Raw genomic sequence first — 14815 nt, 5'->3', positions numbered from 1 at the left:
AGTGTGTTCATTCTTCCAGCTATAAAACAAGCAGGTTTTTCTAGGTATATTTTTTGTAACCTACCATAACTGTTTTTGAAAGTAATTAGGAAAGTAGTGATTCATTCTTGCTTGAAAGGGTTGATATGGATCCAGGTGCTGGTAGACTGAGCATTTTGCTGAGAGGTATAGTAGCAGAGTTGTTGCAGATCTGGAGACATGCTGCTTGTATGTGATTCCTAGATTTGCCATTTCCTAGTTGCGTGATCTTGGGCATTACAGTTAACCTTTTTGTGCCTCGGTTTTCTTTTAAAATTGGGGAAATAATAATACCTACTTCATAAGAATATTGTGAGGATTTAATGAATTTTACATGTAAATCACCTAAACTAAAACAGTGTTTGACAAATGGTAAACTCTCTGTAGGTCAGACAAGATTATTATAATGTATATTGATACTTTCTGAATTCTCAACCATGAATTACTTTATGTTGCTGTGGTATCTTGAAAACTGGTATTTTCATTTGATTGTATATCTTTAATAATAAAGGTTCAGATATAAATATTTCTAACACTTAAGTTCTCAACCTCTAAAGAAAATGAGGAACTTGAAACACATAATCTCATGATTTCCCCATTTGAAATTTTTTTAATTCTTAAGAAAAATGTATATATTCTAACATGGAATTTGGGGAAGGAAAGGGGGTTGATGAATGGGTTTTTTTTTTAATCTTTTTAAAATAGGTGCCTCCCACTAAATTTTCGGAAAGATGAATTAAAAGGAATTTATAAAGATGGAATGAAAATTGGAGGAAGCCTTGCTGATGTTGATCTAATGCAAGTAGATTCTTCAGTAAGTACAGTCTGAAATGTTATTTTTTGCTTCAGTTCAAAGTTAAAAAAGAAATCAATTGTTTTATCAGAAATTTTAATCTTTATAGATTCTTTTCTTTCTTCTTTTAATCTTTAGGCCACAACTAAGATCCTGTTACTCAGTTGACTGTGTGTGGCTTGGGTAGTTTGGGAATGGAGTAAGATTTTAATTTTGATTCCAAATTTAAGAATGTCAATGTTTCCCTTCCATTACCAGGTGCGATTTGATAGTGTTGGTGGCTTGTCTAATCATATTGCAGCTCTAAAAGAGATGGTGGTGTTTCCACTACTTTATCCAGAAGTCTTTGAAAAATTCAAAATTCAACCTCCAAGGTAATTTAATTATACATTTTATTTTAGCCAAAATATGAGCTATGCTATGTCCAGAAAGATAATGCTTCTCTGTTGAAAATTTTCAGGTCTACAGTAATTTGTTATATTTGCCCTGCAACATCCTGGGTGTTTCGAATATTTTACTTTCTTAATGTTTAACATGAAAAATGGTTTCAAAATTGATTCTCCATTAAAAAAAAAAATCGTTTTCCATGGCTTTTCATAATTTAGTAGAATTCCTCTCATACATACTCTTTACTTTTTTTCTTTCAGTTTTGTAATTTAGTTTTGAATTTATGTCAAAGTAATACATGTATGTAATTTTTAATATATTCTTTATTTTATAATGAAGTATAGTTGATTATATGTACATAATTTTAAAAGTTAAATAGTACTATAAGTTTTACAAAGAAAAAATGGTAGTAGTCCCTTCTGTTTTTTCTATTTTAGACATAATATATAGACTTCCTGTGAACAATGACTATTTGACTCTTACTTTCCCCACCCTCCACATATACACATTTTCCCCCTTCCATATTTCCAGTAGTTTATTTATATATAGATAAACTTGATTTTCACTGTTTGCTTTATGACTATGTAAATATTTCTTGCAGTTTAGCCATGTATTATATAACTTCATTTCCTCTTTTATATCTCTCCTCTCCCCACCATAAAACTCCTAGAGGAGAACATAGGCAGAACACTCTTTAACATAAATCATAGCAAAATTTTTTTGGATCTGTTTCCTAAAACAAAGGAAATAAAAGCAAAATAAACAAATGAGACATAGTTATATTAAAAGCTTTTGCACAGCAAAGGAAACCATTGACAAAACACAAAGACAACATATGGGAGAAGATATTTGCAAATGATATGACTGACTGATAAGGGGTAAATATCCAACATATATAAACAGCTCATATAACTCAACATTAAAAAACAAAAAACATGATTAAAAAATGGGCAAAAGAACTGAATAGATATTTTTCCAAAGGGGACATGCAGATGGCCAACAGGCAGTTGAAAAGATGCTCAGCATCATTAATCATCAGGGAAATGCAAATCAAAACCACAATGAGATATCACCTCACACCTGTCAGAATGGCTGTTATCAAAAAGAACACAAGTACAGCTTCCCTGGTGGCACAGTGGTTAAGAATCCACCTGCCAATGCAAGAGACATGGGTTCGAGCCCTGGTCCGGGAAGATTCCACACGCCATGGAGCAACTAAGCCCGTGCACCACAACTACTGACCCTGCGCTCTAGAGCCCACAAGCCACAGCTACCAAAGCCCATGCGCCTAGAGCCTGTGCTCCGCAACAAGAGAAGCCACCGCAATGAGAAGCCCACTCAGCACAACGAAGAGTAGCCCCCGCTTGCCGCAACTAGAGAAAGCCTGCATGCAGCAACAAAGACCCAACACAGCCATAAATAAATAAATAAATAAATTTATTTTAAAAAGAACACAAATAACAAATGTGGGGAAAATGTGTAGAAAAGGGAACCCTCATACATTGTTGGTGGGAGTGTAAATTGGTGCACTACTGTGGAAAACAGTATGGAGGTTTCTCAAAAAACTAAAGATAGAACTACCACCGTATGCCCCAGTAATTCCACTCCTGGGTATATATCCGAAAAAAACAAAAACACTAATTCAAAAAGACACATGCAACCCAATGTTCATAGCAGCATTATTTACAGTTGCCAAGTTATGGAAGCAACCTAAGTGTCCATCAGCAGATGAATGGATAAAGAAGATGTGGTATGTATATACTCAGTGGAATACTACTCAGCCATAGAAAAAGAATGAAATTTTGCCATTTGCAGCAACACTGATGGACTTGGAGGGCATTATGCTGAGTGAAATAAGTCAGACAGAGGAAGGCAGATACTGTATGATATCACTCATATGTGGAATACGAAAGCACAATACACTAGTGAATATAAGAAAAAAGAAGCAGACTCACAGATATGGAGGACAAACTAATGCTTACCAGTGGGGAGAGGGAACTGGGGAGGGGCAATATAGGGGTAGGGGATTAAGAGGTACAAACTATTAGGTATAAAATAAGCTACAAGGATATATTGTACAATATAGGGAATAGAGCACATATTTTCTAATTACTATAAATGGAATATAACCTTTAAAAATTGTGAATTACTATATTGTATGCCTGTAACTTAGTTAATATTTTATATCCACTATACTTGAATTTTAAAAATTAAAGTAAGAAAATTCAACAACAGATTCCTTCAATTTTTTCTCTTCATTTCCCCTTCCTTACATTTCCCCTTTCTTACATTTCTGCTCATAAAAAATCAATATATGACTATGTTAAACTATTTTCATATGGTATGTTCTCTTTCCATTTTAATGGCTGAATAATATTCCATTTTGTGGATGTATCACATTTTATTTAATTGATTCTGCTATTTCTGGCTATTTTGTTTTCTCCTGTTTTCATTATCACAGATGTCAATATCATGAACATCTCATTGCTTCCTCTTTATGGGAATCATTAAGTTTTTTCTTTAAGATACCACCTTACAAATAAGATTACTGTGAGATATATTTAAAAAAAATATATATATATATATATATTTTTTTTTTTTTTACGGTATGCGGGCCTCTCACCACTGTGGCCTCTCCCGCTGCAGAGCAGAGGCTCCGGACGTGCAGGCTCAGTGGCCATGGCTTACGGGCCCAGCTGCCTTGCAGCATGTGGGATCCTCCCGGACCGGGGCACGAACCCACGTCCCCTGCATCGGCAGGCGGACTCTCAACCACTGCGCCACCAGGGAAGCCCAAAAATAGATATATTTTTAAAAATCTGTTTCTGTCTTGACTTTTGTACATTGAAATCACTGGTTTATTTCACTTGTCTGATTGTTTTCTTAACAATTGCTTTGTTTTTTTACCATTTGCATTTGATTATGTTCATTTCTTATTATTTTTTATTTCTTTTGGCTGCAATGCGCGGCTTGTGGGATACTAGTTCCCTGACCAGGGATTGAACCCGCGCCCTGGCAGTGCAAGCACCAAGTCCTAAACACTGGACTGCCAGGGAATTCCCTTATTTTTCTTTTATTTTTTTCTTGACTTTGAATAGATTTTATCCATCACTTGTGATTTTTTTTTTTTTTTGCCATTCTTATTTTGTCATTTCTGTTTTTCTGGGATCTTCCTTAACTTTTCTTTTCAAGAGCAGTTATTTGATGATCATTTCTAGTAAGATTATGAATATAACCCATTTTCTCAGAATTCTGTCCTGAGAACAATGAATAACTTTGGAAATATGTGAAAAAGCTGTACATTATTACCCTATGACAGTGCAGTGATGTCACCAAAAATTATCTTGAATTCTTTGTGTTGTCCTAGTCCCTGTCACCCAGCCACTACTTCAAGTTCTCTCTTCTTTTATCTTATTTTCTCTTGTGTCCATTCCCACTGTTTTCTTGCAAAACTTTTGCTGTTATGTTACTGGTGCTCAGACCAAAGATTATACGTGAAATCTGCTGTTCTTTCCCCTGATATGTTATAAAATTAAACAGTCAGGTCTTTTCAATCATAACTTTTATGCAAGATAAGATAATATGATGAGCATGATGAATGAATGAAAGAAAATATGTTTCACATAAAGGGTTTTATTTAGTTTCAATATTAATTTTATAGTATGAATATTAATTCCTAGGTTTTAAGTTGTGCTTTGTGGATTGAAATGATATTTCACTTGTCTTAATTACATTCTTATTCATTAAATGTATCCATGAAATTGGTTTCTGAGTTTTTGTTTGGTCTGTTTTTCAGTATAGTACTAAAATAATACTTATTCTTTTACAGGGGTTGCTTGTTTTATGGTCCACCTGGAACTGGAAAAACTCTGGTTGCTAGAGCACTTGCCAATGAATGCAGTCAAGGGGATAAAAGAGTAGCATTTTTCATGAGGAAAGGTGCTGATGGTCTGAGTAAGTGGGTAGGAGAATCTGAAAGACAGCTGCGATTGCTATTTGATCAGGTATGATATTAAAATTTACCTGTATAGATCTGTAATCAGTGTAGATTAAGTATAAGGATTGGATAAACCTTGCATTTGATCACTTTTCATAGAAATAAACTCATAATAATTATACCAAATATATACTCTTCCTAGATTATTTTCCTTTGTCGTGTCATGATTACACCAACGTATGATGAACAGTTTTATAGTAAAAAGAGGAAGGAATAATTGGGTCTAAGTTCTCTGTAGTCTTAGATCTCATATCTAAAGACTAGAGACAGAGTGGTAGTCTCACTCTTAAAAGAGACGACAGTAGTGAGTTATGTTTCAGTATACGAGCTGAAGATTAGCTCTGCCCTAGAGTGGCTTTCAGTTTCATATCCCAATTGTATTGACAGTAAGTTGTGAGATAATAGCATTCTTAGCTACTGAGGCATATTGTTGCAAATGCTTTTATATCTCTTTGTAGAATTCACTGAGGTTTTTTTGTTTTAACTTTACTGAAATAGATTTTAAACTATGGCATCTTATTAAATAAATGTTTTTTTCCTCCTGACATGGAGGAAAGCTATGTCACTGTCTTCTATTCTTTGTCTTGTTTCGACAGTTGGTCTTCAGTAGATATTTTTTGTGTCCCAATAATTGTAGCTGTATGAAATCTGAGGGATATAACCAGTGGAGTATATTGAATGTTTCCAGCTGAAAATGCAAATAAACTTAAGTTGTATGCTCTTATAATTTATTATGTCTGAATCCTTAAAACATAGTTCTTGAGTTTATATTTTTAAAAACTTCTTATAAGCAAATAGGAATGAAAATGGATTAAAATGCTTTATACTAAGTCTATGTATTTGAAGTTTTTCATGATAACATGCAATCACTGGACTTGCTTCCTAGGCCTATCAGATGCGCCCATCAATTATTTTCTTTGATGAAATCGATGGTCTGGCTCCAGTACGATCAAGCAGGCAAGATCAAATTCACAGGTAAAACTTGCTTGATGGTACTTCTGCCTTTCTTCCTATATTCTGAGCAGTATTGATGTTGCATGAGGGATAGAATGTTAGATGATGAAAGAAAGTTTATAAACCAGTGTTGTTTGGTAGTAGAAACCAATGTGTAGTACAGAAGAAAAAGAAAAAGTGAACCTGTTCTAAAGGGTAGGGTGTTCTCAAGCACAGTATTGGTTATAGATTTAACTTGTGATACAGACTTAAATGCCCATTGGCCAGTGAGGTAAGGCAAATAAAATGAGTGAGGCAGGCCAGTGATAAGGGTGGGTCTGGGAAATGTGGCTGAGTGTCCAATCATGAAGAGTGTGGCCAATTGTTTTTAGCTCCAGCCTATTACTGAAGTGCAAAAGCTGACTCAGACTTGAAAAATAAATTTTATTTCCTCAATTTTATATTCAGATTTTTGCGTTAAATATCTTTTAGGTGTTGCCAACTAATTCAGATGCTTTTTTTTTTTTTACCCTAGTACTAGCCCAACTTCCTGATTTTCAGAATGGCAAAGTTGCATCTCCCCTGTGATAATTGCTTACCCAAGGGAGCAGTTTTCACTAGTACCACTGACTCAACCTGAATCTAAATTCATTTTAGTCCTAGTTCATCTTCAGTTTTTCACAGCTTCTTTTTAAATGTAATTATTTAATTAATTTGGGTACCCAAAAGCAAATGTTTGCATGCTTTCATTATGCCAGTATTGTTTTTCATTGTAGATAATATAAAAGAGAAACGAGACATAAAATTATGAGTGATAGGTAGGTTTTGGCTTTTCTAACACCTAACAACATTTACTATATTCTGGTCCCCTTCTTTGACTTGATACTATAAAATTTTATTTGTTCTGAGTAAATTAAAATGTTTACTCCTATATGGTAAAAATAGTTGTGTGTGCACATACCCTACCAATAATCATACACGCTTTTTATATATATGACACATTTCATTATCAGCCATACTGTATTCATTGTGTTGATAGGGAAAAATATATTTAACAATACGACCATCACTTTGCAATCAAGTAATTGAGTACTTACTGTATTTTGGAACAGTTCTAAAAGGGATTAGAGAAATTTTAACAAGAAATATAGAATAATTTTAGCAAGCACTTATCATTTCAAATATATATTTTTAAGAGAACTTTAGTTTTTTGTTTTTTCCAAAGACTTAAAAAATCTGAGAGAAAAACATTTTTGTTAAATTAAGCTTATTTATTTATTTACTTTAAGGGAGTAAATCTTTTTCTTTTTTTTTACAAATTTATTTATTTATTTATATTTTTTATTTTTGGCTGTGTGGGTATTCGTTGCTGCGCGCGGGCTTTCTCTAGTTGCGGCGCTCAGGGGCTGCTTTTCATTGTGTTGCGTGGGCTTCTCATTGCGGCGGCTTCTCTTGTTGAGGAGCACAGGCTCTAGGTGCGCGGGCTTCAGTAGTTGTGTCTCACAGGCTTAGTTGCTCCGCGGCATGTGGGATCTTCCTGGACCAGGGCTCGAACCTATGTCCCCTGCACTGGCAGGTGGACCACTGCACCACTAGGGAAGTCCAAATTCAGCTTTTTTAGAAGTTAGCACATTGAACATGATTAAACTATCCTCTTTATCTTATTGTTGGTAATAATTGTAGGATAATGCAAATAAGTAAGTATGTGAATGCATTAGAAAATAAGATTTTTAGCCTAAGAAAAGAGGATACAAATATAAAGTAAATTAAATTAAAACCCTCAAATCGGGCTTCCCTGGTGGCACAGTGGTTGAGAGTCCGCCTGCCGATGCAGGGGACACGGGTTCGTGCCCTGGTCCGGGAGGACCCCGCATGGTGCGGAGCGGCTGGGCCCGTGAGCCATGGCCTCTGGGCCTGCGGGTCCGGAGCCTGTGCTCCGCAACGGGAGAGGCCACAGCAGTGAGAGGCCCATGTACTGCAAAAAAAAAAAAAAAAAAAAACCCTCAAATCTTTACTTGAATTAGAAATACCAGTATGAACTTATGATGAATTTTATTTTTAAAGAAAAAAATGATTCCTATCTCTGGACACTAAAAAGGCCTAGAAACAATCACAGTCCAGTGACAATTCATACCCTTAGTAATCAGAGTGTGATCTCTAAATACTAGGATTCTTTAGTAGAGGAGGTGTTAGGCAGAACTGAGATGGGAAATAGCAAGACAAGCCTGGAACATATTGTAATTCCTGGAAGTGAAGAAGCAATCAAAGACTACTGGGATCACATCAGAGTGACATAGCCAGTTTGAAGGGATTTCCATTGGCCAAAGACGGGACAGTTTGAGACCCAGTATACTGAGTCTCTTAAATATGTATACACATATTTAAGAGACTCGGTATATTGAAGTGTATCAAGTACACAGAAATCATCAGTTTTTAATGATCTCTTTAAAAAAAGAACTTAACTGGTCACTCCAAAGGTTGCTAAGACAGTGACTCATTACTCTGAAAATTGATGAAGAGAATGAATCAAGCATTTCTTTTTCCTGTCCTGTAACCATGATTCAGAGTAATTTAATAATAATGATAAAGAGAACTTTGTTCTCTATAGAAAAATCACATTTAATAAACGCAAAGGAAATTATTGAATTAGAAAAATAACCATTTTGCAACCCCTTATGAAATAGTGGATCAAGAACTATGGTTTTCAACTGGGAGTGATTTTGCCCCCCAGGGGACACGTCTGGATATATTTTTGATTGTCACAACTGGGAGGGGGGAGTGCTGTACTGGCTTCAAGTGGGTGAAAACCATGGATGCTGTTAAAAATCCTACAGTGGACAGGACAGCTCTCCACAACAAAGAATTATCTGGCCCAAAATGTCAATGGTGCCAAGACTGAGAAACCTTAATCTAAGCAATAGTTATCGGTGGCTGCTATGAAAGCAGATAAGTTGAAAAGGTTAAGAGTAAAGTTTATGATGAGTGGAGTAAGCTGATAACACCTCAACTAAACCCAACCTACTGATCTTAAAAATGAAAATATGGTATCGCCTGCCTCCTGCTGTATACAGTAGGAAATACATGGTATCTTCCTGTGAAATATGCCATCCCAAATAGTTTAATGTATATTTATTAAGCTTGTAGATGTAACTACCAGTTTACAGGAAATATGAAAGCTAAAGGACAAGTTAAATGAGCCTATCAGGAAGCAATCAGCTCAATCCAGATGTGGGAGGGAAATTCTACAAAACAAATGAACCAGTTTCTTCAAAAAATAAATGGCATGGAGGAAGAAAAAAAAAGTGAGGGAAGGGTGATGGGGAACTGTTATGGATTTGAGGGTTGTTTGACCAAGTGCAATGTGTGTAGATCTTGGCTTGAACAAACCAAATGTAAAAAGATATTTTGAGACGATCAGGGAAATTGGAATTAGTGTCATTTACATTGGTGTCATAGTATTGTGGGAGTTTTTAAAAGTCCTTATCCTCAGAAATACATATGTGAAGCACTTAACATGAAATATTTATGGGTTAAATGACCTGAGATTTTTTTGTTTGGTTGGTTTTTTTAAAAGCTATTGGGTGAAGACAAAAAAGGAATACTGATAATTGTTGAAACTGAGTGATGAAGATGTGGAGACTGTTTTACTATTCTCTCTCCATAATGAAAAGTTTAAAATGTAATTAAAACTCTTTTTAAAAAAAATTTATTTATTTATTTATTTTATTTATTTATTTATTTTTGGCTGTGTTGGGTCTTCATTGCTGCGCATGGGCTTTCTCTAGTTGCGGCGAGTGGGGGCTACTCTGTTGCGGTGTGCGGGCTTCTCATTGCAGTGGCTTCTCTTGTGGAGCACGGGCTCTAGGCACACAGGCTTCAGTAGCTGTGGCACGTGGGCTCAGTAGTTGTGGCTCACGGGCTGTAGAGCTCAGACTCAGTAGCTGTGGCGCACGGGCTTAGTTGCTCCGCAGCATGTGGGATCTTCCCGGACCAGGGATTGAACCTGTGTCCCCTGCATTGGCAGGGGGGTTCTTAACCACTGTGCCAGCAGGGAAGTCCAAATCCTATGTTTTTATGCTTTATGTATATTCTGTTTTATTTTGGGGTCCTTTGATAATGTGTACACAATGAACCATTTTATTATTTTTACTTTCTGTTTGTCTGCCTAGTACTTGTATTTTTTTGATGTTGTATCCCTGTTTGAGAACTCTAAAGTTCCTATGTGAAATTATGCTTTATGAAATGGCTTCCAGGATCCATTTGCAGCATTCTAAAAACTGTGTTTTCCATTGACTTTAAATGTCTGTGTGCCATGTAGTATGTTATTTTACAGATTTTCTTTTTAAAAAGCTTATTGAAAGTAGTGGAATGCTCTGAGAAAATTCAGTCACACATTTAATGTATTAAATCTTAGCAAAAAAAAGAAAGGATGTGTTCAGCTTCCATACAATTAATCTCTTCTCTCTTATTTTTAAATTTAGTTCAATTGTTTCCACCCTGCTAGCTCTTATGGATGGATTGGACAGCAGAGGAGAAATTGTCATCATTGGTGCTACGAACAGACTGGATTCTATCGATCCTGCTTTACGAAGGCCTGGTCGTTTTGACAGAGAATTCCTTTTTAGCCTACCTGATAAAGATGTAAGAATTTAACATCACTCAAATTTTGACAAAGTTGATTGCCTTTATCATGAACAAGTCTTGGTATAGCGAAAAACTGAAGATTGAGTTTTGTATGTTCTGAAGCAAAGTTGTATGATTAACATTCAAACATGTATGTATGTATTTTTAGGGAGGCATTATTTTATTTAAAGAAAATAACTTGGATAAATTTTTATTCTTTTTTTTTTTTTTTTTTTTTTCGGTTCCCGCGGCTTGTGGGATCCTAGTTCCCCGACCAGGAATGAACCCAGGCCACAGCAGTGAGAGTGCCAAGTCCTAACCACTGGACAGCCAGGGAACTCCCCACCCCACCCCCCTCTTTTTTTTTTTTGGTAATAAAATAGTGCCTCCCTAGAAATACTCTTAAAATTCTTTCAATTTGAGCACAACATTTGCATGTTAATTATACAGCTTTATTTTGATTCAGAACACGTGGCCTAACAGTCAATCCTTAGCCAATTCATTAGCCTTGGCTTTTTTCACAGATACAACCATATAATCCTATGCAGTTATTTTAAAGCTGCCTAATATTTTGAGAACCAAGTAAGAAAATATGGGTAGAGCTGTCAGTACTCTTAAAAACAGTTCTTAATGTGTACCAGAATAAACAATAGTCCAGTAGTTTCTTAATATCTCTCATTCACATTTATGATGACTAGAACTTGAGCTATAAATGTAGATCTGTTTAACATAAAATCCTCAAGCTCTTACAAATACATCTTTTTTTTTCGTTTTTACTGTTTCATATTTCTGTTTATATTAGGTATTAAAATCTTTAAAATTTTAGATAAATTATTCTAAATTGAAATTAATCTGAATAATAAAAATTTAACTGTTTTTATTTGTAGGCTCGAAAAGAAATTCTAAAGATTCACACAAGGGATTGGAATCCTAAACCACTGGACATATTTCTAGAAGAACTAGCGGAAAACTGTGCTGGTAAACATTGCTTTAAGCATTAAAAGAAATATTACATGCATTTCAAAGATGGAATAAGTTGTAGTTTTGCCAAGGTTATGTTTAAAGAAATGCAAATTATATTTGTTTCTTATTTATAGTTGCTGGCATGTTTTCTTTTTTTTTTCTTTTGGCCGCGTTGGGTCTTCATTGCTGTGCGGGGTCTTTCTCTAGGTGCAATGAGCTGGGGCTACTCTTTGTTGCGGTGCACGGACTTCTCATTGCGGTGGCTTCTCTTGTTGCGGAGCACGGGCTCTAGGCGTGCGGGCTCAATAGTTGCGGCGTGCGAGTGTGCAGGCTTTCAGTAGTTGTGGTGCATGGGCTCAGTAGTTGTGGCGCACAGGCGTAGTTGCTCCGCGGCATGTGGGATCTTCCTGGACTGGGGCTCGAGCCCGTGTCCCCTGCATTGGCAGGCGGATTCTTAACCACTGTGCCACCAGGGAAGTCCTGTTTTCTTCGTATAAAGTCCTAGATATTATATAGAGGTAATTGATATTTTGACTGTCAGGGAATATCAGAATGAAGTTAGATCTTTTACTAACTGTTCACATTTTTCTAATTATCCTATTAAGCATTCTACATGTATTATTTCAGGTAATTCTTACATCGGTCCTGTGAAGTAGGTAGCTTTATCCCCATTTTACAGATGTAGAAATGGCTGAGAGAGCATAAATGAATAAAGAGAGCATAAATCTCTAAAGATCACACGTCTAGTAAATGACAAACTGGAATTTGAACCTGATTGATTTCAAAAGTCGCGCTCTTGACCCTTGTGCTCTACTTCATGCCTGCATATTTCACTCTCAAAAGTTGATTGATTTGTTAAGGGTTATTATCAACCATGTAAGTTCACTGGGGGAATGAGAGACATTTTAGCCTTATTACTCCTAAATATTTTACTACTATATTGCTAGGCTGATTTTTAATTTTCTTTTAACCATGGTCAAGCTAATAGGGCGGTGGTTTACTTAAAAAAATTTTTTTTGGTTGCCTTGGATAGGATACTGTGGTGCAGATATTAAGTCAATATGTTCTGAGGCTGCTCTGTGTGCTCTGCGTCGACGCTACCCACAGATCTATACCACCAGTGAGAAACTACAGTTGGATCTCTCTTCAATTAATATCTCAGCTAAAGACTTCGAAGTAGCTATGCAAAAGATGATACCAGCCTCCCGAAGAGCTGTGACATCACCTGGGCAGGCACTGTCCGCCATTGTGAAACCACTTCTGCAAAGCACAGTTGACAAGATCTTAGAAGCTCTGCAGAGAGTATTTCCACATGTGGAAATCGGAACTAAAAAGGCATTAGACTCAGGTATGAAACTTGATTGACCATTTAATTTTCATAATCTGTAAAACTAAATGTTTTGTACATCCCTGTACAGTAATGTTTCTTTATAAAAGAGCTTCTTGAAAGGAATTTGGCCATGCTTTGCCTAGATATTTGAAAGAAATTTACTTCACAGATTGCCCTAGACTTAATCTAAGTTTGGAATGCATTATTTTAATTTACTTGTTATTTATATCTACACAAACATTTTTGATTCTTAAAAAAATGTCATTGAAGTTCCTTGGTTTGCTAACTGAGGCATTACATGAAGATTTACTTTGTAATTCAGAAAAGTTACTAATGCACACTTTTTTTGTTTACTTTATAGATATTTCTTGTCCTCTTTTAGAAAGTGACTTGGCATACAGTGATGACGATGTTCCTTCAGTATATGAAAATGGACTTTCTCAAAAATCCTTTAATAAGGGAAAAGAAAATGTTAATTTTCTTCATTTGAATAGGTACACTTCCCTTGAAAATTAATATATTTTTTTTCTTGTGTAAATTCCCTAAAACTAAATGAAATGACGTTTGAAAAGATAAAAGATGCCAGCCAATTGACTTTTTTAAAAAGTTAAAATATTAGAAAATTTTTTGTTGTTACAGTTGTCATGATGGTAGAAACTATACTGTATGAAGTATTCCTAAAAATCTGTAGGGGTTGATTCTTTCCAAAAACCATATGAACCATGATGTTATGACTGGCCATATTGTCAAAACATTTGACTTCTAAAGTTCATAGTTGGTAATTGGGAGGGAAATTTAAACTTTTTTTCCCTAAATCATAGGTTATTACTCATTTCTTTCAGAAATACTTGTTATCAACCTATGTCTTTTCGACCAAGAATATTGATAGTAGGAGAACCAGGATTTGGGCAAGGTTCTCATTTAGCACCAGCTGTCATCCATGCTTTGGAAAAATTTGCAGTGTACACATTAGACATTCCTGTTCTTTTTGGAGTCAGTGCTACATCTCCTGAAGAAACATGTGCCCAGGTAATTCATTGTTGCCCAGACACATAAGTTGTAAGTCAAAGTAGTCTTCCAAAGACAAAATCTAGAATTGCCTCGTTCTTTTTGTACTGTGTTTTTTGTCTTTCTGATTTCTAACTTCAGGTTTTCAAAAGAGAACTATGCGTAAGTGCTTAGTTATTGAAGAGCGTGAGTTTAAATCCCTTTTCCACCACTTACTTGCTATGTGACTTAGAAAAGTTATTAGATCTCTCTGCCCCATTTTCCCCATTTGCAAAATGGAGATAATAATAGTCCTTACCTTGTATGGCTGTTGTGAGAAATGAGTAAAATACTTAAAACAGTGACGGCTATGCAAAATAAAATTTTAATTTTCTTCATTTGAATAGGTACATTTCCCTTGAAAATTAGTATATATATATTTTGTGTGTGTGTGTAAATTCCCTAAAACTAAATGAAATGATGTTTGAAAAGATAAAAGATGCCAGCTAATTGATTTTTTTTTAAAGTTAAAATATTAGAAAATTTGTTGTTGTTACAGTTGTCATGATGGTAGAAACTATACTGTATGAAATATTCCTAAAAATCTGTAGGGGTTGATTCTTTCCAAAAACCATATGAACCTTGCTGCTTCTGTTTTTGCTATATTAAAATTTTTTAAATGTAAAAGTGTTTTATATTTGTATTTTTATATTTAACCTTGGTTGCCATAACAGAAAAGTCTTCTAGATTTCTTGAGCTGTTTTCTAATTGCTTGAAGCAATTA

General features: G+C 35.3%; 1 protein-coding gene across 2 annotated transcripts in view; it reads left to right on the top strand.

The window, feature by feature from the left end:
- ATAD2 (ATPase family AAA domain containing 2) overlaps nt 1–14815 on the top strand; it is a 69867-nt gene that overhangs the window by 37511 nt on the left and 17541 nt on the right. For both annotated transcript variants that reach the window (XM_030875730.2, XM_060287096.1), the window contains 9 exons: nt 724–832; nt 1070–1185; nt 5028–5202; nt 6082–6170; nt 10610–10769; nt 11639–11729; nt 12748–13062; nt 13406–13538; nt 13887–14073. In XM_030875730.2, the coding sequence (XP_030731590.1) occupies nt 724–832; nt 1070–1185; nt 5028–5202; nt 6082–6170; nt 10610–10769; nt 11639–11729; nt 12748–13062; nt 13406–13538; nt 13887–14073 (1375 nt within the window). The remainder of the gene's footprint in view (nt 1–723; nt 833–1069; nt 1186–5027; nt 5203–6081; nt 6171–10609; nt 10770–11638; nt 11730–12747; nt 13063–13405; nt 13539–13886; nt 14074–14815) is intronic.

Source organism: Globicephala melas, chromosome 17 (assembly GCF_963455315.2).
Source record: "Globicephala melas chromosome 17, mGloMel1.2, whole genome shotgun sequence".
Lineage (NCBI taxonomy): Eukaryota > Metazoa > Chordata > Mammalia > Artiodactyla > Delphinidae > Globicephala > Globicephala melas.
The sequence above is the reverse complement of the archived record's forward strand: the minus strand, read 5'-3'. Positions and strand labels throughout refer to the sequence as shown.